Source organism: Lontra canadensis, unplaced genomic scaffold (assembly GCF_010015895.1).
Source record: "Lontra canadensis isolate GAN:19392208 unplaced genomic scaffold, GSC_riverotter_1.0 scaffold105, whole genome shotgun sequence".
Lineage (NCBI taxonomy): Eukaryota > Metazoa > Chordata > Mammalia > Carnivora > Mustelidae > Lontra > Lontra canadensis.
Window position 1 is genome coordinate 2184100 of NW_022631099.1, and position 25893 is coordinate 2209992.

The 25893-nt window shown below is 53.7% G+C and overlaps 2 protein-coding genes across 6 annotated transcripts; one reads left to right on the plus strand and one right to left on the minus strand.

Moving 5' to 3' along the window:
- Positions 1-3325: 3325 nt before the first annotated feature.
- RBPJL (recombination signal binding protein for immunoglobulin kappa J region like) lies at positions 3326-13166 on the minus strand. Its single transcript, XM_032838630.1, has 12 exons — positions 13145-13166; positions 11790-11898; positions 10345-10470; positions 8900-8970; positions 8615-8730; positions 8191-8365; positions 6188-6325; positions 5706-5815; positions 5261-5413; positions 3916-4071; positions 3693-3796; positions 3326-3602 (listed from the first exon to the last, which is right to left on the minus strand). The coding sequence occupies exons 1-12, from the start codon at positions 13164-13166 to the stop codon at positions 3329-3331; spliced, it is 1554 nt and encodes a 517-aa protein (XP_032694521.1). The 3' UTR covers positions 3326-3328.
- On the plus strand, positions 11475-24108 carry MATN4 (matrilin 4). 5 transcript variants are annotated; one of them, XM_032838668.1, is made up of 11 exons: positions 11475-11866; positions 14220-14340; positions 15225-15794; positions 16521-16643; positions 18355-18477; positions 18570-18692; positions 18786-18908; positions 20199-20612; positions 20739-20891; positions 23595-23702; positions 23799-24108. In XM_032838668.1, the coding sequence occupies exons 2-11, from the start codon at positions 14262-14264 to the stop codon at positions 23855-23857; spliced, it is 1875 nt and encodes a 624-aa protein (XP_032694559.1). In that variant the 5' UTR covers positions 11475-11866; positions 14220-14261; the 3' UTR covers positions 23858-24108. The 5 variants fall into 5 exon arrangements, with proteins under 5 accessions (XP_032694559.1, XP_032694561.1, XP_032694562.1 ...); XM_032838666.1 differs by having other exon boundaries at positions 11476-11866; positions 14227-14340; XM_032838669.1 differs by lacking the exon at positions 18355-18477 and having other exon boundaries at positions 11478-11866; positions 14227-14340.
- The last annotated feature ends 1785 nt before the right edge of the window (positions 24109-25893 follow it).

The following is a 25893-nucleotide window of genomic DNA, read 5'->3' on the forward strand; positions in this document are numbered from 1 at the left end:
ATCTGTGCCTTCAGCAGTCTACAGTCTTCCCCAGGGAGGAAGGTGTCTGAGAATTCTACCCACACTGCGGTTTTAATAGTTCCTCTGAGAAAACCCCACTTAAAAGAAACAAAAGAGAGAGAAACCCAAGAGTCAATGCTTAAGTCTGTAGACTAGGCTGGTTATGGCGGAACCTCAGGCAACGTGAGCTGGTAAACTAGGAGATTTTAGAACCGAGATTTTGACTTTATTCTTGCTCTGAGAACCCCAGAGTCCCAGATTTAGCATCAAGAGTGTAGGATTTAAATTGGGCTCTGCCATCAGCCTGTTCTTGGAGTTTCGTGGGCCTTCTCTCTGAGCCTGTTGCCTCATCTGTAAAACTTGGAGAAATATGGACTAGAGCAAGGATTCTCCACCCTGGGGTTCTGATCCTGACAGTGCGAAAATGTTAAGATTAGGCTTTAAAGACCCGAATAGTTCTTGAATGAGACGTAAATGAAAACTTAACTCTTGAGCGGGAAACAGTGCCACCTGCTGGCCTCACTTTGCACTTGCAAATCTCACAGCTCTTGGTATTTATTGAGCCCCACTCAAAGTTCAATGTACGCTAGTGTGCCCTCTAGGACACAGCCATGAGCCTCTTTCCCCAGGAGCTCACAGTCTAGAGGGGACAATCGACATGTACATAAGGCCCTTTGATCCAGGGTGGGTGGCCACAGGGTCCCGGTGAAGTTCTAGGGAAACACGGGGTGGCGCCAGGGTATGTGAGTTGTGCCGTCATTCAAGGATCCCTACTTAGAAGGGCCTGCCTTGATTTTTACGCTCCGGTGTCACTGTCTTGAAATTCTTAATGTTTGAACAAGGTGCCATACCTTTTCATTTTCTCCTTTTGTCCCCCACATACTTTTTCATTTTGCATTGGGTCCCACCCATAAGGTATGTAGCTAGCTGCTCCTCCCCTGGGGAAATCTTGGAAGAGGTGACATTTGAGCTGGATTTGGAGAACAGTGTAGTAGGTGGAGGGAGAGGAAAGAAGGAGGCCTATTCTAGTGTAAAAGACACGGTGGAGAGGTGGAGCCCTTAGGCCTCCATGATGGAGAGGTGTGAGGGAAGAAGCAAGGGGATGGGTTACTAGGTGATGGGAGGGGTGGGCAGGGAGGGGACAAGATGTCAGAGGGATTCAGGTTCGGTGCTAGGAGGACCTCCAAGCATAGAACAGCAGCTGGAACTCAGAAGACAGGCCAGGGCTGGAGCTGTGAGGTCACTGACTTCCACGTGGGCACACAGGTGGGACCAATGGCACTACGGTTCCCCAAGGGGAGTACAAAAGAAGACAGAGCTGCACCGCTGGGCCTGGGCTCTCAGGCCAACCTAGGATCTTGGCTTCCAGGACTCCTGCCTTGTGGAGTGGCAGAGGAAGTCCTTGAGGGCAGAGCTGAATGGGCCCTCGTGCCCCAGTGCCCTGTGTGGTGTGCTGTGAAACTCAGTCTCCTACAAGTGGCTTCCTTTTTCAACAGCATCACGGGGCCATGAGAGCAAACTCTCGTAAGGCAGGCTCTCAAGTAAGGGCTGTTTCCCATTCAACTTGTTCGCTGCATTCCTGGGCCAGGATGAGTTCTCAGGGGCACGAGAGTCCTTCAACAAGCTTCTCTTTCCTTGCCATAGCGGGTTTTAGCCGGCTGATGGCAGATGACAGAGCTTCCCGAAGACTTTGGGAGGTTTAAAGAGCAAAGGTCACCTCCTTCCCTTGGGAAATGGGCCCTTGCTCACAATTCAAGGAAGGGCCGAGAGGGGTAAGAGCTCTGAACCCGAATTTCAGATCAGTTGTCTCCACTGGGCAGCATGGGGACTGGTTCCGGTCTCTGGCACCCAAGGTGTATCTACATTCTTGGTTCCAATGGCCAGAGCCAAGACCCTGCCTGGTTTTTCTGCTTCCCTGTAAACCACAGACTTGACAAAGTAGGGGCAGGTGGATCAGGATGGACTGTGATTTAGTCCCCAGACCCCATGCAGAGTGGCCTGGTTTTTGCCCAGTTGATCCCAGGAGTTCTGCCCGGAGTTGTCCTGTGTTTTGTATCCTGTGTTTGCCCCGGGCCTGGGGAGCATCTTTGCATGGATTGGCGGGGGTGCATAGCAAGGAGGGTAACTCATCCCCAGAGCCAGCAGGTGGGCCCTGGGGCAAGGACAGGAGCTCGGGGATGCTAGCTGCTTCTGAACGTCATTGCTTCTCCAGAGGGGGTCAAAAAGGCAGGCTCTCTGTTCCATCAGAGTTGTCCCTTCTTCTGTGTGAGGGTGGGAGGGAATACACTAAGCACCCCACTCCTTGGGGAGGTGGGTCATGCAGATCAGACTCTCCCTTGGCATAGAGGAATCCCTGATCTGCAGGACTGCATCCCGCTGGACCTGCAAGACAAGTGCCTGGGGGGACAGTTAAGATGGCAAGACCTGACCACTGTCCCAGGCACTGAAGCCATAGGCCAGAGAGCAGACACAGGCAAAGGGTACTGTGCCTGGTCCAGCCATCGTGTGTGAGTTCGAGGAGGGGCAGGTCTTTGGGTTCCAGGGTGGAAGCCGGCACTCCAGGGCAGGACCCTCACGCTCCAGGAGGGGCTTGGTGCTTCCCATGGGATCCAGTGTTCAGGATCGGACCTGGCGCTCCAGCAAGCACCTGCGCCAGGTGGGACTGGGTGTGCTGCGGGAGCCCAGTGCTCCAGGTGAGACCCGGGGCTCTAGGAGTAACCTACTGCTCCAAGTGGACCCCAGCGCTCCAGGCAGTTCCAAGTGACCCAGGTAAGAGCCAGTGCTGTGGGCAGGCCCCGGGGCTCTAGGCAGTTGGCATTCCAGGGCAGGTCTAGCACTCCAAGTAGGACACGATGCTCCAGGGTGTGTCTCAGGAGCCCATGCTCCATGCCTGCGTGGGTGACACTACGTGTCTTCTCTTCAAGAGGAGACACAACTGCATGGAGGGTAAACACCCCAGACCTGACCTCTAAGAGTATGTGAAATCCTAGTGAGACTTGGAGGGAGAGAGAGAGACAAAGTTGGAGGGATAGGGACACACAAGTAGGGAGCCGTGCATAGTTACTCCAGGCTTGAGAGAGAGAGGAGATTGATTGCTTGATTTAAAGAGAGAGTCGGAGAAACACAGGGAGAGCCACACTCGTGTCTGGACACAGACACACAGCATCACTCAGGTCATGTCTTGTTGGATATGTAAAGACGAGTGAGTGACAGTCTCTATGGCGAGAGCGTCCCCAGACCCAGGCTTCGGCCTTCACTTGGCAGCAAAGGAGCAGGGGCCAGGGCTGGGGAGCCAGAACACCAGCCCAGGCCGGCCGTGGGCGGGAACCTAAGTCTGGATGAAGAGGTGGAAATTGGTGCGTGTGAACTCGTGGTGGATGCTCTCCAGCAGCGCGTCGGCGTCGGGGGCGGGCTCCGGGGCGCCCGTGGGGCCGGGCCTCGCGCTGTACTCCGGGGTGTAGGTGAAGGAGAAGGCGCTGGGGTAGAAGAGGCCGTCGGCGCGCACCAGGCTCACGGGCACAGTGATGGGTGTGCGCAGCCAGCGCCAGTCGCTGCCTAAGGCGGCTATGTCGGGCACGACGCACACCAGGGACCGCGGGCTCCTGGGGGTGGCACCGAGGCTAAGGCTGCAGTGATTCCGATGACGCGCACCCGCTCTGTCCTCCGCGGCCCAAGGGAGGCGCCCGCTGTACCTGTACATGGTTTCCGCCTCCACGTCCCCGAACCACACCTTGAGCCCCGCATGGAAGTTCTCACCGTGGAGTTCCAGCGTGGCCACGTCGCCCCCACCGCTCAGCTGGGGGAGGAAGGGAGCGGGTGCCGTGGCCGAGAGCCTGCTGCTCTCCATCGCCAGCCCCTCCGCCGCTCCGGGAGTCAGATCCCCGCCCGCCCGCGCCCGCCAGCGCCCAGAGTCACCTCCAGGGTGCTGATGAGGGGCACCGGAGTGACCGGCTCCCGCGTCCACGCCAGGCTGGTGCTGAAGGAGAACTCCACCGCCTCGGTGCCGATGATGGTCCAGCAAGAGCTGTCGTTGAGTAGCGCCCTGTTTGCCTCCTTGGGGCAGGGGGAGGCCTGCGAGGAGACGAGGGAATGGTGGCCACCGGCATGGGGGAGCCAGCATAGTGCCTGAGTCTTTGCATTCTGGGGTCCAGTTCTAGGCTCTGAGCTTTACCTGCCCTGTGAGCTTGGACAAGACCCTTATGTTCCCAGGGGCAAATAAGTTCGCTGAACTAGCTAGTTTCTAATAATCTATTTTCTTTTCTACTTGTTTATTTTATTTTTAAAAGATTTATTTATTTATTTGACACAGAGAGAGATCACAAGCAGGCAGAGAAGCAGGCGGAGAGAGGGGGAAGCAGGCTCCCTGCTGAGCAGAGAACCCGATGTGGAGTTCTCTGCCAGGACCCTGAGATCATGACCTGAGCTGAAGGCAGAGGCTTAACCCACTGAGCCACCCAGGTGCCCCATTTTCTTAGGATTTTAGAATGTTATTTTTTAACATTGTGCAATTCTAGTCTACATTTTATTTATTTATTTATTTATTTGACACACAGAGAGAAATATCTCAAGTAGGCAGAGAAGCAGGCAGAGAGAGAAGGGGAAGCAAGCTCCCCGCTGAGCAGAGAGCCCGATGCGGGACTCAATCCCAGGGCCCTGAGATCATGACCTGAGCCAAAGGCAGAGGCTCAACCCACTGAGCCACCCAGGCGCCCCTATTCTACATTTTAAGAAAATTCTTTGGGAGGGATTATTGCTCAATAATAATGTTACTTTCTACATAATTTTTTTATTTCAACATTCTATGACAATATTCTTTTGGGAGTTATACTGCTTAATAATAATAATAGGAACAGTAATGATAATAGTAATTTTCCACATTCTATAATTCTACACTTGATCTTAGCCAAAAGGCTGAGAAGTGATCATTCTATAATTCTATGGCTTAACATTTTATGATTCTAATGATCTCTGCACAATAATACTCATGCTATTCCTTATTGTGAATTTAAGTTTCGTTCTATAAACTTATCTCCAAACATTCTATGACTCTTAATATTCTCTGGGAAGGAGCATGGCTCAATGATATCATTACCATTTTTTCTTCATTCTTGGATTCTGTCCTGATAGTCTGCGGTTCCAACATTTTAAGGGAGGTAGTGTTGCTCAGTAAGCAGCAGCCGTGATGGTGATGATCTTATGACCTATGGTTCTCTGTGTTCTGGCTTTCTAGGATGCTTGGTGCCAGTACACTATCCCTCACCTGGAATTGCACCACCTTGTCTGTAGCCAGGCATAAGTAAGTGCCCACCCCTCCAGGAGGATCACCAGGAAACTGGAATGCACACTTGTGCAGTTGGGAGATGGGCTCGTCCACGTCAAGGAGGGCGCACTGTTTGGCTACTTTGCGGATGATCTACAATGGAAGGAGTGCAGGGCAGTGAGGTGTCTGGGTGGCCAGAGGCTGACCTCCAGGCTAGCTTCCCGCTATCCAATAGCCATGCAGTCACTGGTAGGCTCCTCCTACCCCGTGTCACGCCCCGCCCACCCTTTACCTCCATCCCGCCCCACAAAGCCCCGAGTATCCAGAGTGAGAACAGGTGTCTTTATGCCTTGGGCTCTCAGCCTCTAGCCCTGCCCTTGTGGGTCAGGTATGCACCTGTGGGGATCCTTCCCTCTCCCCCCAGGTATGCCCTCCCTTCTCGTACCATGGGAGGTAGTGTGATGCCTGTGACAGTACAGACAAGTTTCACTAAGGAGCCATAGCGGACGTAGCCTTCTCGAGGCGGGAAGTCCCCCTGAGAACAGTGTTCATCAGCTGGGGTGAAAAAAGGGAAGGGAAGAAAGGAAGGTTTCAGGGGTTTCAAGCTTTTGCCCCCAACCCTGCCCTCCTCGCCTCTAGCTCCACCCCACATCACACATGGGTCTTATAGGTGGGGTCGGCATGCAGTCCCGGAGGGGTCCTCTGTGGCTATCTTTAAAAATGTTTGCTCCTGGGATGGGGTTTGAGAGGAGAGGAGAGGGCTGAACATCGGAGCCAGAATGGCTTGGACCAGTCACAGACTCACTGGGAATTTGGGGCAAGCCTTAATTCCATGGGCAAAGTATACTTTTCTCAAGGGGTTATAGGGAAGGTGGAGTGAACTCATGCATGTGAAGCACCCAGCCCCGGGCCTGCTGTTGTGGTTACCCAGGTGGAGTGTGAAAGCAGCCCACTGGCGTGCGCTGGCCACAAAGGCCCCATCCTCCACAGAGAGGTAGCGCGTGGACACGGTCTGGGAGCGCAGGCGGTTGAAGAGAGAGACCTTCGAGCCCGAGGATATGCACACTGTGAGGGGAGGTGAAATCAGCACCCAAGCCTGGCTTGGTTCCTTGTACTTGCCAGACAATTTCTGGTCCCCTGTCCCCTGTGTCAGTCCCCTCATCTGCTCACTGGCCTAGACACACTGGGCTGATTTTATGGTCATTTACCTGGCACCTGTGGTAGTCCTGCTTTTGTAATTTTGTACTTTTGCCTGTTCCTTTTTTGCTGCCTGGGCATCCCAGCTCAGCAAGTAATATTACCAACTGTTCACCAAGTGCCTTCTTTCGGGCGGGCACCGTGCCGGGTGCTGGGCACCAAATGGTGAATTAGACCCAGTTTTGCTCTGGAGGAGTTCATGTTCTCAGAGAGGAGGGACATATATGTATAAAATTTCAAAATGATGTGGTAAGGCTGGGTGAAGGAGGGCATCCTGGAGGAGATTCTACTCTCAGCTGGGGAGCAGGAAGTAGGTAGGAGTTGCTCAGGGCCTGCGTAAGCAAAGACCATGTGGTGTGAGACAGCAGTGTGATCTTTCCAGGGCTTGGCACTGATCTCTTCCTGCTTACCACTCACACTCAGAGCCATGGTTTTGTTTTCTGATTGAGCTCTGACCACCTGGGGAGAAAGCACTGGGTCATCTCCCTCTCTCGCCTGCTAGGCATACCGTAGGTGCTCAATTTATACTTGGTCCAAGTTCCCATCCATTGGATAATGATGATAGCTAACATTTGCTGTGTGTCAGGTACTGTTTTAAATGCTTTATACGTGCTAGCGCACTTGATTCTCTCAACAGAGCTCTGGGACAGACATTATCTCTATTCAAGAGAGCTACCTTCTCCACATCACAAGGTTGGCTGGTGCTTAGCAGAGTCAGGTTTCAAACCCACCCACCCAGCTTCAGAATCTGCACTCCTAACCACCACACTATAGCACCTACCTGATAGCAAGGGCCGGACAGAGCCTTGCCTGGGTCTGAGAGGTTCTACAGGGTTTTTTAATAGACAGAAAGTAAATATGTTGTAGGGACAGGAGTTGGGCTCTGGAGGCACACTGACTCAAGTTCAAATCCTGGCTGGGTCTCTTCCTAGCCAGGCAATCTTAGCCGAGTCACCTGGATTGTCACCTGAATTGTGATAGGCCCCAGGAGTTCATTACATGAATGGATGAATGTTCCAGACCTCCTTTTCCTCATCCCTGACATAGGAACAATGATAGTACCCGCTTCAGAGGGACACAATAAATATCAAATAGGATGATTCGTGTTAATGTTGGCCAGGAAAGCTCCACCTTTCCCTAGGTCTTCCCCCACCTCCCTGCCAGGGTAGTGGTGATGTCGTCATTGTTATTCAGCCCCACCCCCTTCTCAAAGCCCCCAGCCCTGGGATTTGTCACTCGGCATCTAGGGTAGTACTTATTTCAAACTGTCTCTTTGATACGCTATGTGTGTCCTTCTCCCCTGCTAGGCGGTGGGTTCCTCCAGAACAGACACTTGTCCTTTCTTTACAGGGACGCGGCAGCTAGCACAGAGCCAGGCCTACATCAGCCACTGAATTGGTACTTTTGACTAAATTCCCGTCACTTTTAATTAATTTGTCTTTAGCTCAGCACCTGCCGGCCATTTTTGTCTGCTCTGGATGCCCCCTCCCGCCCCCTTTCCCAGGGTCTGGGCTCTGTCCCCTTTCCTCTCTGCTCTTGCTCCCCTAGTTTCTCTTTCTCGACCTCCGCCGCACCTGCTTCCCCCAGACCCCGCCCCTCTCTCGGCCCAGGCTCCACCTCCCCCGCTCTGGCCCCACCCCTCCAGTCTAGGCCTCCGCCCTCCCCAGTTCCGCGGCTCCAGACCTGGTGGCCCATCCCCGCCCTGCCCGGCGCTCACGCCCCGCCCGGCTCACGGTCGGTGTTTTTCAGCGACTGCTTCTTCTGCGAGGGCTTCGAGATGACCTTGATGAGGCGGCTGTGGAAGGTGCCCAGCTCTCGGCCCCCTCTGTGCACCAGCCGCAGCACCAGTCGGAAGTGCTTCCTCTTGTCTGCGTCCGAGATGTACAGGGTCTTGGCGCAACCGAATTCCTACGGGGTGCGCGGGCGCGGGGCGGTCTCATCTCAGCTCTCCGCCACCAGGTCTGCCCCATCAGACGTGACATGAAGCCCCACGATCCCAGCTCCCGGGCTCACCCTCGAGGCAGAACCCCGGTCCTCCCGCCTCTCTACCTATCTCTTGGCTTCTTCGGGGAGGGTGGTGGGTGCAAAGGACCCCTCCTCGCCGAGGGAGGGGCAGGGATGGGAGCAAGAATCGGACCTTATCCCGTGCGCTCTCACCCTGGAGTCCGGCTGCTCTTCGAAATTCAACTTTTGCGTCTCGGCGGCGCTGCCGGACGCGCCGTCCAGTCCCATGTAACCGCAGACCGTGGGCCCGGTTTCCCCTGCCTGGTGGGCTGGAAAGGGACGCGAGCGGGCTCAGGAAGGACTCAGGTGGCAGGCAAGCTGAGTCCTCGCCGCCAGAGGGCGCGGCGACACTGCGCCTGCGACCCGCCGGCTCCCAGGCCCCGCGGCGCAGTCCCCCAGCAGGGGGAGGCGTCCGGCAGCTCAGGAGTCCGCCCTCACCTGGGCCCTGCACTGGCTTCACTCTCCAGCCGGGACCTGCGAGGTAGACACAGGGCGGGGGGCAGAAGAACCTGCAGAGACATGCAAACAAGCGCTGGACTCGCACGTCCGACCCCCACTTGACCTTCTCTAGACTTCTCAAAGGCAGCATAAATGGGGCAGGATCCTTGAATGGTTCCTCCACGTTTCCCACCGCCCTCCCGGGGCTTCTCCATGACTGTGGACCCCATTAACATCTGAACCTTCTTTTATCACTTCTTCCACTCAACCCATTAATCAGTCCTGTCTCCTCCACATTCAAAACACATCCAGAGGGGCGCCTGCGTGGCTCAGTGGGTTAAAGCCTCTGCCTTCAGCTCAGGTGAAGATCTCAGGGTCCTGGGATCAAGCTCCTTCTCAGCAGGGAGCCTGCTTCCTCCTCACTCTCTGCCTGCCTCTCTGCCTACTTGTGATCTCTGTGTGTCAAATAAATAAAATCTTAAACACACACACATACACACACACACACACACACAGAATCCAAGGGTCTCTTACCACCTCCACCTTAATCCCAAGGGCTGTCAATTTTGCCTGGACTGCAGCATCAGCCTTCCACGGCTCTCTCCGCTTCCACCCCCCACCCCTTTGCACAAAGCAGTCACACAGTCTTTTCCTTTCTTTAAAAGCACTAGTCAATCATGTTGCTTTTCTTCCTAAAACCTTTCGGTGGTTTAAATCCGAACTCCTCACATACTGTGGCCCCTGCTTTACCTCTCTGACTTTATTCCCTGTAACATCGCTCTCCTTTTCTAATTCCAGCCCCTCTGATTTCTTTTGCACCAGAATAGGCCAAGCTGGTACAGCTTCAAGGTGTGCGCATTTTCTTTTCTTATTAATGGGAGCACACTTCTCCTGGATTTTCTCCAGTCTGGAGTCTTTTTCATGTTCGTCTCAGTTCAGCTGTCACCTGCTTAAAAGGCCTGCCCACCATCTTGACATTTCTAGCTCAAGTGTCCCCCCACTTCAGTTTCTGCTATATTATGCTATTCTATCACTCTTCTAGCTCTTCTCACGATCCGAAAGGATCTTGATCACTCATCTGTGGGGAGTTTGTGGTCTGTCTCTTGCCCACTACAGTGAAGATGCCTTGAGAGCAGGGGCTGTACCTGGCATCTGGAGCTGTTATGTGCTGGGCCCAGTGCTGTCCAGCCAGCCTGGCACCTGATAAATGCCCACTAAGTCCTTGGTGAAAGACAGAAGGAATGAATGGATGGATGGATGAGTGAGTGGGGACTGTAGAATCACAGGGATGTTCCAAAGTGGGAGCTAGTAGGGGCTGATGAAAAAGGTTTGTGATTGGCCAAAAGTTGAGCCCTGAGTCCTTCCCAGGGTTCTAAAAGGCACCAAACTGGGAGGCAAGCATAGAGTGGAAGGTGGCCTCTTGGAGGGGCCGCTGAGGCACCTACCGCTTCTCATTTCCGTAGGACTTCTGGGCCACCTTAGCGTGCAGGATCCGCACAGTCTGCGCACCCTGTTGCTGCAGGCACTGGCGCACGCCTTCCCTCAGGACCGTTACGCGCTCTGGGGAGGACCTGGGAGTGGGGGCAGGCCGGCGGGGCAGGAGCCATTGTTAGGGGAGAGCGGGCATGGACCCCAGCAAGCAGATTGAATGAAATGCAATGCATGGGGGCAAGGGACTAATTTAGTTCTGCTCCCCCCCCCACCCCCGCCGGCTCCACGGGGGATCAGGGAGGGGAAGCGTTAGGCAAGAGAGGGGATTTGGGTGTAAGTCATGGGTTAAATATTTAGCTTGCCAGGTACTCAATGAGGCCAAACGGAGCCCACCGCCCACCAGGACCACCCAGGCACCACTCCGCAGGTCTGGCACCATGCCCGTGCCCCGTGCAGCCTGAAGCACTGGGGAGAGGCCCCAGCGGCACAAAGGCCATACTTGTGCCCACCTTGGGATGGAGACTGAGTATGGGAGGGTGCATGGTTTCCTTCTACTTTGGTCCCCCCCCCCCCCCCCCCCAGTGACATCTTGATGCGGGGGAGAAGAGTTTTGCTGGACCCCCGGGGCCCAGAGTGCTCTCTTGCTTGTCCTCAGAAGCCTGGAAACATGGAAGCCCCCCCCAAAAAGTGTCCCCAGGATCCTGGGGGGAACATTTGAGTCCTTCAGGGGTCAAAGCACCCCTCCTAACCCCCTTTCTCCCAAGAGGAGGGGCCTGTTACTGTCGTAGCCTTCCTTCCCTTAATTACAAGACCTCCACAATCAAGGGACTGGGCCAGCCAGAGTCCAGCGGCCTGGGGGTTTTGAGGAGCGAGGGTGGTGGGTGGGCCCAAGACTTGAGCAATCGCAGAGATCCGGTGGGGGAGTCTGCGAGGGCAGAGATTTGAGGAACCACCAGCGGATGGGGCCTGGGAAGCCATGCACCCCGCGGCCGCCCTTCTGAACCCTTCACCCTTGCGCAGGACCAGAGTCCGGGGCTTCTCCTCGCTCCTGAAAGGGGCCCCGGAGGGCAGGAGCCCCGCCGCGCCCTCGAAAGCGGGGCCCGGCAGCCGGCCGCGGGAGCCAGGCCCCGCTCCGCCCCTTGGGGCTCTACTCCGGGAAGGGCCTCAGAGGCTTCCGACACATTCCGGCGGCCGACAACGGAGCCGCCCAGCCTCCCGCTGGGAGCCGAATTCCGACCCCGCCGCTCGCGCCGCCGGCTCCCGGGGTGGCAGGCGCAGGGGCGCCGCGCTGGCCCCGCCCCAGCCCTCCGAGGAACTGCGAGCGCTTGCTGCGGGTGGGAGGGGTCGCTGCCCGCGCTCCCCCTCCCCACCGCCAGCCCCGGGTTAAATGCGGCCGCCGCCTCGGCTCGCTCCAGCCGCCTGGCAGTCCCCACCTCGGGCACGCTGCCTGCGCCGTTACCTGGTCCAATTGCCCGGGAGGCTCCGCCCGTGGGCTCCGCTCTGCGGCCGCGCCTCCGAGCTGTCCGGCAGGCTCAGGTGAGTCAAAGGGCCTGGGGGCGCTGAGGGGTCTGCGGGGGAGCAGGCGTCAAGCCAGACCAGGCGACCGTGTTTTACCGCGGCTGTGCCACTGACGGAGCCCCCATCTGACTCGCCGTGCCCTTCGTCATTTCTGTGGGGTCCTTCCCAAGTTCAACCTCCATCAACAAGGCCACCATGGGTAGGGGGACTGCCACCCAATCGCCTCCCTTGAGGAACCGCCAAGAAGGTCCCCGCGGTGTTTATTCTTCAGCCAACTCTTGGGGGGTTATTCACAGAGCTCTCCTCCCTTTCCAGCCCGGTCTCCGCACCCTCAGGCATTTCCGAATCTTCCCAACTTTAGGATTAACTCCTCAGAGGAGCGCAGGGCTCTAGTATCAGACCTGTCACCACACTGCTGTGTGGCTTTGGGCAAGACACTAGTCTCTGGACCTTACTTCCCCTCCATGGAATGAGAGGGTTGGGAAGGTGATGGGCTTTGAGGCAGTCGCTATTTTAACTCTCTAGGATTTCTGGGGTGGTGGTGGGGGCGACACGTGGGCTCAGGCCAAGAGCAGGATAAGGGGGAATCTTAATCAAGATCTGGGGCCCCTGAGGCTTCTGCAGGTGGGGAAGAACGGGAGGTGACAAAGGTCCCTTCTCTTGGGCCCCTCACGCCCCAGAGGTGATGGCCCTAGCTATGGCCCAAGCTAGGGAAGGCCTTCCGCACCCTCCAGTTTCCAGCGGCAGCTGAAACATCTGGCTTACTCAACCTCCCACCACGGGCCCTGCCAGAGGGATTTTTGTTCTTCTACTAGGCCTGAAAGGCGAGGGCGGAGAGGATCCGGGTCGGAAAGGCCTCCTGGAATGAGCGAGCTGTAGGCACCCGACCTTGCTCAGAATAGGCCCATTCACGGAATTGGGGGAGGGGGGTAGAGGGGCTGCGGTTGGGTTAAGGCAGCTGGTCCCCTATGCCAAGAAACAAGCAACAGAAAAATGGCTAAGGCAGCTTCAGCATGGGGCGGGGGTGGGGCGGAGTACAGAGCAGTGGGAGTTGGGTACAGAGCAGTAGGAGGAGATGTAAGGAAGAGAGGTTTAGTGACTCCGAGGAGCCAGGTTGCTAGGCAGCCAGGCAGCCCAGAAGGGAGAAGGGAAGCCAGGAGTCCCGGGTTCTAGTCACAGGTTCCTTTGCAGCTCAGCGGGCAGCCTTCTTGGGTCTCAGTTTTCCCATCTGTACACGGGAATTCTTCGGGATTATCAAGGGCCGTCTCCAAGGGCAGTGGAAGAGTGAGCGCTCACCTGTTGCCAGTACAGGGTCCATGGCCACACTCAGGCCCCACTCACCGCCCTCCGGGCTCATCCAATGCAGCTGTCCCCGGAACCCTGCGCGCCCCTGCTTCTTGGTCCTTGTGCGGGATATATCCTGCCCCGGGCTTATCTCCAAGGCCTCCCGGCTCCCGGCCACTGTTTGCTCTGGGCAGGGGCACCTGCTAGGCAGATGTGGGCTTCCCACGGCCACCTAGCCAACGCAGCCAGACCCAGGAAGACGCCCCCTGGCGGCCTCTCCTGAGAGCAGGAGGGAAGCGGAGGCGCCAAACTTGCGTGGTGGGTTTTGGCCGCGGTGCTGCGGGTCCCCAACCCCCACAGACCCGTGAAAGGGCGCGGCTCTCCCCGGCGGCCTGAGGCTTGGCGGTGCATGTTTGAGTGTGTACGTTCGTGTGTGTGCGCGCGTGCGTGTGTTGGAAGGACGGCCACACAGAAGCGCCTTATGTGAGGAGGGGAAGGGGGGCGAGGAGGGGGACTGGCAGGATTTCGTCTGCAGAGGTTCTCCCGGGAGAAGAGCGCGCGGAGCGGAACGCGCCGCTGGTTTTGGGAACCGCTTCAACATAGGACTGTACGGTGGTGAACCACTTTCTTGCCAAGCGACTTTGGGTACCAGAGTTTACCTTTTCTGAGCCTGTTTCCTTATCTGTACAATGGGAACAATAACGGTCTTGGTCTCATAGAATTGCCGAGAGGATTAAATGTCCGAGTGCATAAGAAGCATTTAACACTGTGCTCGGTATTCAGAAAGGTCTTTTTTCTTTTTTATTTATTTTTGTTTTTGTTTCTTTTAGAGGGTCTCTTCTTTTTAAATGTTTTATTTTTAAAATCTACTTTCTATTTATTTACTATTCTGCAATTCGGCAGAGTAGAATTCCTTGTATTGACCAGCACTGTAAATGCAATATTTTTTTATTATGACAAACTTCAAGCATACACAAAGGTAGAGAGATTAATAAAAAAAAAATCCATAATCCTTCTCCCCCTCCAAGTGCCCATCACCCAGAATAAGAGTTCTGTAAACATTATTGCTTTGCTTTTTTCTTTGTAGGGTCCAGGCTCCAACACTTCTGTTCCCTGCCACTCAAGCGACATGAGGGGTCTTCTGTGCTCGACACTGCTCATGTTGCTGCTTTTTCTCCAGCCCTGGGAAACCCAGCTCCAGTTTGCAGGTGAGTGGGGCTCAGCCCTCACCAACAGGGGGAAGGGAGCAAAAACTGATTATCCCTCTGCAGCCAGCTAGGTCTGCTGGGGAGAGAAAAATCAAAGGTTCTGAAATCATAAAGGGGCTGGGTTCTAGTTCATAGCTTCCCCTCTCTGGGACTCAGATTTCCTTATCTGTAGGATGTGGCTTAGAGGTGACAAAGTTGTGCTCACGCAAAACTGCCCGTTGGTGTTTAATTTAATTTAATTTTTAAAAGATTTTATTTCTTTATTCGACAGACGGAGATCACAAGTATGCAAAGAGGTAGGCAGAGAGAGGAGGAAGCAGGCTCCCTGCTGAGCAGAGAGCCCGATGCGGGGCTCGATCCTAGCACCCTGGGATCATGACCAGAGCGGAAGGCAGAGGCTTTAACCCACTGAGCCACTCAGGCGCCCCTAATTTTAAAAAATTAATTAAAAAATCAGGAGACTTCATATACAAATCCCGATTTGGGACTTCTCTTGAAAAATCCAAGGATCTGTTACCTTGGGCCACATTTGGCCGTAGGAGGGATACGGGTGTCCGCCAGCCTAACCCAACCAGTTCACTCATTTATGTTACCTGCCTGGTCCCTAAAGACATTTGAGATTGCCATATCCCTTCACCTACTCCCGAATTGTAGAATACCTCTTCAGAACAGCCCTAAGAGCTGTAGGATAGAGAATTGGGGGAAATCTGGCCCAGGCCCTTAGCAAATGCTAAGTGAATGTATCTAACTCACATTTACTAGGTTAATTCTGCGCTAGGCGCTATTACCCCTGGGATGGCACCACTTCGCCCTGGGTCTCTTGGGGATCTCCTCCAAGATGTGGTTTTGCAGACCTAGGAAAGTCCTTCCTGATCTTCTCGAAGGTCCCAGGTGTCGGACGGGACCGCTGGATTTGGTGTTCGTGATTGACAGCTCGCGCAGCGTGCGCCCCTTTGAGTTCGAGACCATGCGGCAGTTCCTTGTGGGCCTCCTCCGCGGCCTGGACGTGGGGCCCAATGCCACGCGCGTCGGCGTGATCCAGTACTCGAGTCAAGTGCAGAGCGTTTTCCCACTCGGCGCCTTCTCGCGACGCGAGGACATGGAGCGCGCCATCCGCGCGCTGGTGCCGCTAGCTCAGGGCACCATGACCGGGCTGGCAATCCAGTACGCCATGAACGTGGCCTTCAGTGTGGCCGAGGGTGCGCGCCCGCCGGAGGCGCGCGTACCGCGCGTCGCTGTCATCGTAACCGACGGGCGGCCCCAGGATCGCGTGGCGGAGGTGGCGGCGCAGGCGCGCGCCCGGGGCATCGAGATCTACGCGGTGGGTGTGCAGCGCGCCGACGTGGGCTCCCTGCGGGCCATGGCGTCTCCCCCGCTGGACGAGCACGTCTTCCTCGTTGAGTCCTTCGATCTTATCCAGGAGTTTGGCCTGCAGTTCCAAGGCCGGCTGTGTGGTGAGTTAGGGGAGCACTGGAGCGAGGCGCGCACTACCCAGCCGCTTGGATGCAGCTTCCCTCCACGTAAATAACATTCTGTCCCGGGAGGCACCGCCCACTCCTGGGTTAGCTCCGCCCACCAGATGGTGGCGAGGCGCCGGGCTGCCTCAGGCTGTTTCAAATTCCAGCTCTGCCCACTTTTGCTTAGGCTTCGCCCACAAGAAACAACATTTAGCGTGCCTGCTCACCCGGATGAGCTATTGTGGTTTACCACAGGTCTAAGGTCAAACTCCAAAATCGCCCTCGACACAAAAAGCACCGCCTTTCGAAGCTGAGAACAATCGCCCACCCGTAAGAGTCATGTCCTGCCCACATGGGCATGGCCCCGCCCACTGTCACTTTAGTTCCTCCCACAATGCTGCTGGTCTGGTCTAGTCAAGCCTTGAATTAATTCACCCACCTTGATTTAGTACCTCTCCACCTCCTCTGTCTTATCCCTGAGCAGTCCTGCCCTCTGTCACTGACGCATTTAGCCCGGTGACCCCTTCTGAGCCTATTCATGGGAGTTACACAGGCCGGTTCTTTCTCTAAGCCCTCCCATCTGGACTGGCCCTCTCAAATGAGACTTGTCCCCTCTAAAGTTGTACTTGAGTTTGGTGCCTGCCTCTGACCCCACCGAGTTTTTTCTTGTTGGAGGGTTCTGCCCATCTGTCCCTGGCTGATTCTACTGTTGTGTGTCCTCAGGAAAGGATCTGTGTGCTGAGGGGGGACACGGCTGCCAGCACCAATGTGTCAGCACCCCGGGCACGTTCCACTGTGCCTGCAACCCTGGCTACCAGCTAGCTGCAGATAACAAGAGCTGTTTGGGTGAGAGCTGCCCCTGGCCCGAGTCTTCTGTGGCTCCCTATTGCCCCAGGATCAGACCAATGAGTCTGGAAGGGCTTTTGGAAGTAAAAGTTCAGTGCCCTTACTTTATGGGTCCAAGAAAGGGACAGTATTGCCTGCGGCCACACAATTCCTTGATGAAATCTTGACCCCACAGTTAAGTGTGCTTTTTACGTCATTCTTTCCCTTATTTCAGCCTTGTCTCCTACCTGGCCTCCCAAACTTGTTTGTGAATTCTCACATGGATATCTTCTTACTGTTTCTGTTACTTAGACACTCACTGTTGCGGTCTTCAGTTAGGGTCTCCATACTCCTCCCTACACCTCTATATACACTGTTCATTTCTGCTTCTGCATCTCAGCTCTTTCTGGGCTGCCCTTGCTACTTCTTTCTGAAAATGCTTCAAGGCCTGGTTCTTCATTTTTGTCTTCTGAAAAGCTATGGCACACTATGCCTTCCTTATACAAATGAAATTTGCTTTTTTGTGTGTATGTGTGTCCACTCCTTTGATCATGATGGCAGCTACCATTCACAGAGTACCGATTTAGTATTAGACAATGCACTTGAAGCTTTCCATATATCAACTCTCAATCTCATGACAACTGGGGAAAAGAAGTCATGTGTTCCCAATAATGCAGATGTCAGCTGGGGTCTTCTTATTTCCAGAACTTAGAAAAGGCTGGCTTGAAGCCTCATGTGATGACTTCTGAACATTTGAATCATTCCCCAACATCTCTGGGAATTCCCCAAGTGCTTACATTCTATGGTCACCTCTCATTCTGAACTTCTGGGTCCTCACTCAATTTCTCAACCCGCACATGCTTTTCTTGTTTTATGCATGTAAATCAGTCTCTTCTTTGATTTGCACACTTGTGCACACAAGGACATGTGTGTGTACATGTAAGTTGTGCATATGTCCATTTTACTAAAGATGGGGGTGGACAGAGGTGTGAGTTACATCTAAGTAAAGTCAAACGTACACACATGAAAGAAACACCCACTATTAATAATTGAATATTAGACACCCTTGATCCCCAAAGCCCTGTCGCCCCATTAGAAGTGATTTTTCGCTGGCAACCTCAGCCCACGCAGGAACTCATGTTCACACTCTCTCTCTCTTGTTCTTCCTCTCTCCACTCCCATCTCTTTTCTAGGAACTCCAAATTCTCACTTTTTTCATTCTCGGCAATCTGTATCTCCCCAGTTCCTATTTTCCAGCTCAGCTCTGGGCTATCTTTGCACATCTCAACCATCAATTGATACTCAGCAGGCAATAATAGTTCACCCTCCTTAGAAGGAAGTTGTAAATAGCAATTGTACTCTTCCATTATATTCCCATTTTGCAGATGGAGAAATGGGGGCTCAGTAGGTAGTGGCAGAGCCTGGTCCTCCTCTGTGTCAGTGAGCATCTTGAGGGCAGGGTCCCTGTCTTCTGCAATTGTCAATTCTGGTTCTTATGCCTGGCTTAGTAAGGGGCACATTAGGAGGCAGCTGGGTTTTGAGTCAGGAGAGCCACCTGGCCCACTAGGAGATCGGAGATGCCTGGGTACCACCCCAGACTAATTAAGTCAGGATCTTGTGGGGTTGGGGCCCAGGCATAGGTATTTTTGAAAAGCTCCTCCGATGACCGTTCTGTTGGGGCTGAGAAGTGCAGCCCCTCCCAGGGCACATGCTGACCTCACCTCTTCCTCAGCCATCGACCTGTGTGCTCAAAGGACCCATGGCTGTGAGCATCACTGCATCAGCTCCCCAGGTTCCTATTTCTGTCGCTGCCGAGCTGGCTTTGTACTCCAGCAGGACCAGAGAAGCTGCAGGGGTGAGCGAGCCCCACCCCTTGCATCCTGGACTGAGGTCCGTGATGGCTCCAGTCAGAAGTGACACCTTTTTCTTGCTCTTCCTTCCCACCAGCCGTTGACCACTGCAGCTTTGGGAACCACAGCTGCCAGCATGAGTGTGTTAGCACCTTTGGTGGGCCACGGTGCTACTGCAGAGAGGGCCACAACTTGCTGCCCGATGGGAGGAGCTGTCAGGGTGAGGAGGGGTCTCTTGTGTTTGTGTAGAGGGGCAAGGGATCTTGGCTGGCGGAGTCCACCCTGATCCATCCTGACTCATCTCTCCTTGAAGCCCGGGACCTCTGCAATGGTGTAGACCATGGATGCGAGTTCCAGTGTGTGAGTGAGGGCCTCTCTTACCGCTGCCTGTGCCCCGAGGGCCAGCAACTCCAGGCAGATGGCAAGAGCTGCAACCGTGAGTGATGGGTGGGAGGGTGTTCTGTCTGCCCCTGCCCCCCCCGCCCTCCCTCCCCACCCTCCCCGCCCACATTATAAGCATCCTTGATTCTGTGGCTCAAGGGTGTGCGGGGAATGTGTGAGTGTTGGTGATGGTGGGGTGGGGGGTGGAGGGCGTGCCATATCCGGCCTCCATCTCTTTCCTCTCAATCCTCTACTCTGCTGTCGTGGTTAATATCAAAAGTATACATTTGTTCCTATTTCTCCCTCACTCGAGAGTCTTCTGGGCTTGCCAGTGCCTACCCCTGAGTTCAGATGCCTTATCCCTGAGTTTTTCAGATGGTGGGTGCAGGCACCTTAGTGGATAATGAAATCAAATTAGTTTTTTTTTTTAAAGGAGAAAACAGAGCTTACTGCATGTGGAAAGAATAATTATTGTTTCATGAAATTTAATTATACGTGCGCATCCGAAGGGTGTCCTGTTGTACTATTATTGCGACTGTGGGGTGCGATCAAAATTTTGAAACCACTGCCTCACCTCATCTCAACCTGGTTAGCAGGTCTCCTAGCACACCTGTTCCTCCTGGAAGAACAAATCAGATGTTACCACCTCCATGCAACCTTCCTCCCCAACTCCAGGAAGAGAGAATTATTCCTACCTTGGGCTCCCTAAATGCCCCTCTTCTAGCACTTTCCTTGGCTGTAGCATAGGGCATGTCTGACTGCTCTGTTCTGTCCTGGTTTCCTTAGGATCCCAGTTATGTTAATTTATTGTTGAACCCCCTTCAGGGCCTAGCGAAGTCTACAATTCAGAACAGAGGAGGTAACTTTGTAGAGTGATTTAGGAGCATGGGTTTTGGGGTCAGACCGAGCTGGCTTCAAATCCTGCTCAGTCACTATTAGCTATGGAGTCTGGAGCAAATTATCCTTCAGAACCTAAGGTTATATAAAGTGGGGATAATACCTAAGATTATTGGGAGGATTGAGAAAAAAATATATGAAGCACCTAGCCCAATTCCTGGCACACAGTAAGCTGTCAAATAATAATGTTTTTGTTTTTATTTATTGTTGTGATTGTTTATATATTAACAACATATGTTTTTCAATGTATATTATTTTGATAAATTTATTATTGTCATAAAGTTTTATTAATTTATTATTATTACCATTATTATCTAGTATAGTGCCTGGCACAGGAAGGACTTCACACATGGTACCTGTAATGTAATAAATGTAAATGACCAGGTGGGTAGATGGCAGCTGCCAGCACAGGATCGGGCCCCCAGTTTAAGCTCTTCTCACCGTACAGGGTGCCGGGAAGGCCACGTCGACCTGGTTCTGCTCGTCGATGGCTCCAAGAGCGTGCGCCCGCAGAATTTCGAGCTGGTGAAGCGCTTCGTGAACCAGATCGTGGACTTCCTGGACGTGTCCCCCGAGGGCACGCGCGTGGGGCTGGTGCAGTTCTCGAGCCGCGTGCGCACCGAGTTCCCGCTGGGCCGCTACGGTACCGCGGCCGAGGTCAAGCAGGCGGTCCTGGCCGTGGAATACATGGAACGCGGTACCATGACCGGGCTGGCGCTGCGCCACATGGTGGAGCACAGCTTCTCCGAGGCGCAGGGCGCACGGCCCCGCGCCCTCAACGTGCCTCGCGTGGGCCTGGTCTTCACCGACGGCCGCTCCCAGGATGACATCTCGGTGTGGGCCGCAAGGGCCAAGGAGGAAGGTGGGCTTGGCGCGGGACGCACTGGCCTGGGGTTAGGTGGGATGCGGAAGGCGGTCTTAACTGAGGCCTGGGGCGCCCACTGTGTCTCCCTATCCCCCCCACCCACCGCAAACCCCGACCCTGTAGGCATCGTCATGTACGCTGTGGGCGTGGGCAAGGCGGTGGAGGAGGAGCTCCGGCAGATAGCCTCGGAGCCGGCAGAGCTGCATGTGTCCTACTCCCCTGACTTTGGCACCATGACGCACCTGCTGGACAACCTCAGAGGCGGCATCTGCCCGGGTGAGCGCATCTGCCTTCACTCAATGCCCAGCCTCCGAGCTTCCCCTCTCCTATCCAGCCCTGTTCCCTTGGTAGAGTTATAGCCAGGGGTCGGACTCACTAGTTAGACCCTTTTTACTCCAAGTGTGGTCCCTGGACCAGCGGCAGACTTGTCACCTCGTGGCTTGTTAGAACCGCAGCATTTCCAGAGCTCTCCAGACCGAAAGAATCAGATTCTGTACTTTAACCAGACCCTTGGGTGATTCCCAAGGACGTCAGAGCTAAGCACTAGACTGGGCTGGCTTCCTGCCCCTCACATTAGTGGGTGTTCACAGTAGTTTGAGGAAACTTTTTCCAAGGCATGCCAGAGTCCTTGCTAGCCGTGTCACCTCACATGCTCTTTTATGATGTGTTGGAATTTAACTACACGGAGCTGGCAAACTGACAGGACTGAGCATTCCGAGTCCACAAAGACATGGTTTCTGTTTTGTTTTGTTTTGTTTTTACAATATCGCCCATAAATTCAGTCCCTCTACTTCATCTGGTGCTCAGTTGATGAAAAAGGGACCAACTCTCTCTGTGGAGGAGAAGCGGGCTGTTGAACCCGTGTACTGTACTTCACAGGTCATATAGGGAACTTCTCGGGGGCAATTTTTACCACAGTCTTCAGACTCTAACCCAGGCCAGATGTGACTCTTTCACATTACCAGGCCCCTCCAGAGCTAGGTTCAGTAGCTGGCCTAGTTGGGCTGGCCTAGAGAATCTGTAGTCAAAAAAAAAAAAAACAAAAAAAAACAAACCCTTAAAAATATATATGTACATACATATATAAAATACATATGCATATACATATACAGAAAGTATATATGTATATACATACACATCTATGTATATACACATGTAAACACCCAGGTGTATGTCTGTGCATATACATAATACACATACACGCCTATCTACCTATGTCCCTCTTCCTCTCTCTCTCCAGGCTAACTCTAATAATTCGCTACAGTATTGTGGAAGCACTGGATTAGCTGCTCTGTCAGGGCCCTTCCTGTCCTGACACTTATGTCCCCTGCAGTGTGACTTTGGGCAAGTCACTTAACTTCCACGCCTACCTTAACTTCCCTCTTCTGCAACAGGGGCGGGCCCTGGCTGCCCAAGCTTGCTTCCAGCTCTAAAATTCTAAGAGAAATCTGGGGTCCGTGGTGAGGCTTTTCACCAATCGGATGTGTGATCTTCGGCAGATCTTCCCCTTTCTCTGGCCCCTGGTTTCCCCAGCTGTGAAGACAGGCATCTTTGCAGGACCTTATCAGTACCATTGACGACCTATCATACAGCAATCAGCTAAGGGTCCAACTAGACTAAGAAATAGCTCTTAAATCATAAGAACAACTCTTTTGTGAAGGCATTGTGCTGTTATATGAGAAAGGGCACACGTTTACAAAATTTTGGTGAATCTAAGATACCGTCCATTATAAGACTTTCCATTATTTTATATACTGCTAAAAAAAAAAAACAGGTGCCAGATTTAATTGTAAGGTACATATTTTGATTTCAGGAATGTTGAAGTGTGTGCGGAAATAGAGTTGGATCAGTGGTTTTGTTTGCTTGTTTGGGTCAGTGGTTTTTATTTTTATTATTTTTTAAAGATTTTATTTATTTATTTGAGGGAGAGAGAACGCACGAGTGAGAGGTAGATGCAGAGGGAGAAACAGTCCTTGATGAGCAGGGGACCTGATGCAGAGCTCGATCCTGAGATCATGACCTGAGGCGAAGGCAGACGCTTAACCGACTGAGCCTCCCAGGCACCCCTGGATCAGTGTTTTTTAAACATCAGTGTGAAGGGTTTAAAACACCATTTGCTAGACTCCAACCCTAGAATTTATGACTCAGTAGGTCTGAGGTGGAGTCTGGTAATTTGCATTTTAATAACTTTCTAGGTGGTACTGATGGTGCTGGTCCAGCGACCACACTTGGAGAATTACTGGTCTAATTGAAATACACAATAATGTATATACTTGAACTAGGCAATACACTAGATCTTCCCTCTCTAATAAGGTACATGTGCCCACTTAAATTACTTTTAAAAGTTCAAAATTTTAGTTTTTTAATCACATTAGCCACATTTCAAATGTTAAATAGCTGCACGTGGCTTGTGGGTATGGCACTGGACAGACCAGAAACAGAAGAGTCCCATCACCGCATCAAGTTTCATTTGGAGAGTGCTGCTGTCATTTGGATTCTCGCTACTCAAAGTGTGGTCCATAGACCAGCAGCACCAGCATCACTCGGTAGCTAATTAGAAATGTGGAGTCTCAGCTCTTTGACCATTCAGAATCAGAATCGGTATTTTAACAAGATCTGGTGATTCCAAAGAGCACAAAGGTTTGAGAAATACTCTTCTAAGATGTCCGCGCGCGCGCGCGCGCGCGCACACACACACACACACACACACACACACACACCATAGAATCCTCAGCACCACCAATAAATAAGTTTCCCACTGTACCCATTTTTACACACAAGGAAACTCAGGCTTAGAAAGGTTGCGTGAGTTTTGCAGTATCTCACGCCTGCCTAGCTGGTATTCACCCCAGGTCTGTTTGAATCCGAAGCCCACATACACAGCCACAGGCGGGTGCAGGTGTATCCGAGGCCCTTGCCAGGGCCGGCTTGTCCTCCTGCAGATTCTCATTCCCCTGACTCTCTGTGCCCGGCTGGCAGAGGAGGGCATCGGCGCGGGCACAGAGCTTCAAAGTCCCTGCGAATGCGAAAACCTCGTGGAGTTCCAGGGCCGCACGCTGGGGGCGCTCGAGAAGCTGACGCAGAACCATATCCTTTGAGGCCGGAGGGGAGGGGGGCCGGGCTGGAGCGGGGGGTGGGGTGTGGGAACCCCCGAGACCCCCAGCGGCTTCCTTAACCGCTCACTGGCCCAGCTGACGGCGCGCCTAGAGGATCTGGAGAACCAGCTGGCCACCCAGAAGTGAGGGCCGCCGGTGGCCGGGAGCCGGGCAGGAGCGCGACCCCGCGGACTGTGCCTTCGGGGCGCCGTCGGGGCACCGGGGGGCCCCCCAGGACTTGGGCTGTCGAGAAGGGGGCGCTGGCGGGCTCCCTGGCGCTGCGCTGGAGCTGGCCTCGCCTGGACCAGAAGCCGGACTGCGGGGGACCGAGGGGGCGCTACGTCCGCACGCCCTCGCTGCTGCTGCGCTCAGTTCTTTGTTGGATTTCCTGTTTGTTTTTTCTTAAAAAATTTTGTTTTGTTTTGTTTTGTTTTGTTTTGTTTCCACGGGGTCGTTTTGTGGGTCTTGCTGGGCCGTCAGGGGGAGGGGAGGACAGACGGAGCGCGCTCCGGCGGCGCCGGGGCGGCGGCTCCTCGGAGAAAGGCGCATTGTGCGGGGGTCGGGCTGGGGGGCAGGGGGCTGAGCGCTGCTTTCCCCCCTTGTTTATTCAGCGGCGAACAGACGGCTCCTTATGCGGGCTGCGGGAAGGGAGGAGGGGCTCAGCGCGCACCCTCGGGGTTTGAGCAAGACTGCTCCCCTACATCCCCCAGCGGATGGAGGGCTTCTTTCTCTGGCCGTGCTTATCTCCTGGTGCCCCCAGATCGGGCTGAAAAACTGCTAGAACTGGGTTGGGGAGTCGCTGAAACCCTAAATGGACGGGATGGGGCAGTTAGGGTGAGTGTCGCTTTGGATACCTCCCTCCTCCACTACGAAGGAAGAAGAGGAGGTATCAGCCAGGACTTCCGGCCAGAGCAGCTGCTCAGGCTGTGACCCGCCCTCTTCACCCCTCCCCCGCACCCCGTAAACAAAAACAAAAGCCAACCATCTATCAGGAGAGAGCCCAGGTGCATATAAGAAATTGCTAAGATTAAAATACTCCAGTTCTCCAGATTTTGGCCGATTACTCTGGGTTTGTTTCCTTATCTGTAAAATGGGGATTGAAATTGTTACCCCCAGGCGTGATGGTGAGAATGGAGGAAATTTTTCCAAGGCATCTGAACTGTGCCTGGTACATGTTAGGCCCTCAATTAATGGTAGCTGTTAATCTTAACAAGAGTTAACATATTTTGTCTTGGGCATTACTCCAAGTGATTTGCAGATGTTTCCATTTTATCCTGAGACAACCTTATGAGATAGGAATTATCGCCTTTATCATCCCCATTTTATAGGGAGGAAACTGAAGCTTAGAGAACTTAAGTAAGTTTCCCAAGGTCACAGAACTACTAAGAAGCAGAACCAAGGTATATTAGTTTCGTATGGTTGCCATGACAAATTGTCACAAATTCAGTGGCTTTACACAACACACATTAATTACCTTATAGTTCCGGTGTTCAGAAGTGTAAAACAGGCTGGCAGGGCTGCATTGCTTCTGAAAACTTCTGTTTTCTTGCCTTTTCCAGCTTCTAGGGGCTCCCAATTTCCTTGTTTTGTGGCCTGGTGTCATTTCCACCTCACCTTCTGGCATCACACCTCCTTCTGGGACTCTGACCCTCCTGTTTACATTTTACAAGGACCCTTGTGATTATGCTGGGCTGACCCAGATAATCCACACTAATCTCTCCATCTCAATCTCTGACTTCATCACTGCTGCAAAATCCCTTTGCCACATCAGGTGATATAGTCACATGCTCCAGAAACTTGAGTGTGGACATCTTTGGCGGGGGGTGGGGTTGTTATTCTGCCTGCACACGGGTCTGAAGCCCCACACACTGACCTCAGAGCAGACCTCTGAAGCACGTCGATGCCCAGCACATTGCTAGGCTTGAAGGGGGAGAAACATAATTGAGAAAAGCCCATGGTGGGGGCACATAGCTCAGGGCTGAGTTGGTGAGGTGCCCCTGACTATCCCTGCAGCAGAAGGAGGGACCTTCAGATGAGAACATGGAGCAGGTGTGTAAGGGCAGATAAGCAGGGAGAGATCCTGGAGGAGGACGCCTGGAACCCAGACCTAATCCATGGCTGGAGTTTCTGCATGGCATGAACGGGTGGGTCAGGGGTGACTGGAGTATGGGGGAGCAGGATGA